The following is a 2,152-nucleotide window of genomic DNA, read 5'->3' as shown; positions in this document are numbered from 1 at the left end:
GAGAGGGGTGCTGGGTGGAGGGTGATGGAGGAGGGGGGTGCTGGGGGACCGTGCTGACCCCCCCTCCCCGCAGTGGTTCCCGCTGCAGGAGGGGGGTCAGGGCCGGCTCCGCCTGCGCCTGGAGTGGCTCTCCCTCCTGTCCGACGCCTCCCAGCTGGACCAGGTGAGGGGGCTCAGCCCACGGACGAGTTCACTGGGGCTCAGCTGTCCTGGGGGAGGGGAAATGGGGTGATCCTGCCCTGCCTGACCCCCCCCCCTTTGGCACATCCCCCCAGGTTCTGGAGAGGAACAGGACGATCGTGGCCAAACCCGACCCCCCTTCCGCCGCCATCCTGGTCGTGTACCTGGACCGGGCCGAGGAGCTGCCTGTGAGTGGGGGTCTGGGGGGGGCCAGGGCTGCCAGACCCCTGTCCTGGGGGGGTCAGAGGTGTGGGTCCCCCCCCAATCCCCTGTTTGTGCACAGATGAAGAAGCCTGGGAAGGAGCCCAACCCCGTGGTGCAGATCTCGGTGCAGGACGTCACACGGGAGAGCAAGGTGGGAGGGGGGTCCCACCCCCGGGGGGACTGGAGGGGTCTGGGGGGCAGTGGGATCTGACCTGTGCCCCCCAGGTGGTCTGTAACACCTCAGCCCCCGTCTGGGAAGACGCTTTCCGCTTCTTCCTGCACGACCCCAGGAACCAGGACGTGGATATCCAGGTGAGACCCCCAACCCCCAGCCCCGTGTCCCCCCACCCCCCGAGATCCCCCTGGCCCTGCATCCCCCCACATCCCCCGAGAGCGCCCCAGTTCTCCAGCCTCTTGTCCCCTCATATCCTCCCAAGTCCCTGTTCCTTTTTCCTCCCCAAATCCTCCACCTCCCCTTCCCCCCTTTTCCTCCCTTTTCCCCCCTTTCCCCGTCCTATTTCTCCCACCTTTTCCCCCTCCTTCCCTCCTCTTTTCCCTCTTCCCTCCCACTTCCTCCCATTCCCCCGTTCCCTGCGCCCCCCAGTGACCCCCCTGTGCCTGCAGGTGAAGGACGACCCCCGGCAGACCCCGCTGGGGTCCCTGTCCGTGCCCCTCTCCCGCCTGCTCCAGGCTCCGGAGCTGACTCTGGACGAGCCCTTCCCGCTCCAGCGCTCGGGGCCCGGGAGCCGCCTGTTCATGAAGCTGGTCCTGCGGGTGAGGGGGGGCCGGGGGGGCCGAGGGAGGGGCCCTGCCCCTGCCCACCCCCCCGCTGACCCCCAGACCCGCAGGTGCTTTTCCTGGACGCCCCCGAGGGTGGAGTGTCCCCCCCTGCCCCCCCGGGGCAGCCGCAGCCCCCGGCCAGCACCGAGAGCCCCCCCCGGCCCAGCCAGGCCAGCCCGGACCCCCGGTTTGGCACCGAGGTGAGGAGGGGATGGAGGGTCTGGGGGAATTCACCAGGGGGGCAGGATGGACAACAGGGACGGGGGGTGCTGGGGGAAGGAGGGGGGTCCTGGGGCGCAGGATGGGGGTCCTGAGGACCAGGATGTGGCTCAGGGCCCGGGGGTGGTCCTGGGAGATGGGTTGAGGGGTCCTGGGGGGCAGCGTGGAGGGGTCCCGGGCGGGAAGCAGGGTCGGGACTGGGGGGTCCGGGGGGGCCAGAGGTGCTGGCAGCCCCTGCCAGTGGCCGGTGGTCCCGTGTCCAGCACGTGCTGCGGATCCACCTCCTGGAAGCCGAGAACCTGATCGCCAAAGACAACTTCTTCAAGGGGGTGGTCCGGGGCCGCTCCGACCCCTACGCCAAGGTCCGGGTGGCCGGGAGGGTCTTCCGGAGCCGAGTGATCAAGGAGGACCTGAACCCCCGTTGGAACGAGGTCTATGAGGTACCGGGGTTCCCATCGTCACCCCCGTGGGCAGGGGAGGGTCCTGGGGGGGGGAACTGAGGCCCGGGGGGCTTGGGTGGGACCCGGGTGACCCCTGTCCCTGCCCAGGTGATCGTGGACAACATCCCAGGGCAGGACGTGGAGTTCGACCTCTTCGACAAGGACGTGGACAAGGACGATTTCCTGGGCCGGTGGGTGCGGGGGGGCGTGGGGACTTTGGGGTCCCGGGGGGGGGGCCGGGGCGGGGGGGGGGGCACCCACTCACCGGCAGGTCAGCGGCTCGGTCCACGAAGACAGAGAGGAGAGCGGCCGAGAGCTCCTCACCCCGG

General features: G+C 70.1%; 1 protein-coding gene across 1 annotated transcript in view; it reads left to right on the top strand.

The window, feature by feature from the left end:
- The window catches only part of ESYT1 (extended synaptotagmin 1), a gene marked incomplete at its 5' end in the record, with an annotated part of 8,211 nt that overhangs the window by 3,158 nt on the left and 2,901 nt on the right, over positions 1 to 2,152 (top strand). Inside the window, 8 exons of the mRNA XM_017838650.1 lie at positions 74 to 163; positions 276 to 368; positions 464 to 535; positions 610 to 696; positions 1,009 to 1,158; positions 1,233 to 1,364; positions 1,647 to 1,823; positions 1,932 to 2,044. Of these exons, the coding sequence (XP_017694139.1) occupies positions 74 to 163; positions 276 to 368; positions 464 to 535; positions 610 to 696; positions 1,009 to 1,158; positions 1,233 to 1,364; positions 1,647 to 1,823; positions 1,932 to 2,044 (914 nt within the window). The remainder of the gene's footprint in view (positions 1 to 73; positions 164 to 275; positions 369 to 463; positions 536 to 609; positions 697 to 1,008; positions 1,159 to 1,232; positions 1,365 to 1,646; positions 1,824 to 1,931; positions 2,045 to 2,152) is intronic.

This window comes from Lepidothrix coronata, unplaced genomic scaffold (assembly GCF_001604755.1).
Source record: "Lepidothrix coronata isolate B3197 unplaced genomic scaffold, Lepidothrix_coronata-1.0 Scaffold352, whole genome shotgun sequence".
Taxonomy (NCBI): domain Eukaryota; kingdom Metazoa; phylum Chordata; class Aves; order Passeriformes; family Pipridae; genus Lepidothrix; species Lepidothrix coronata.
This window is presented reverse-complemented; position numbering and strand designations above follow the sequence as displayed.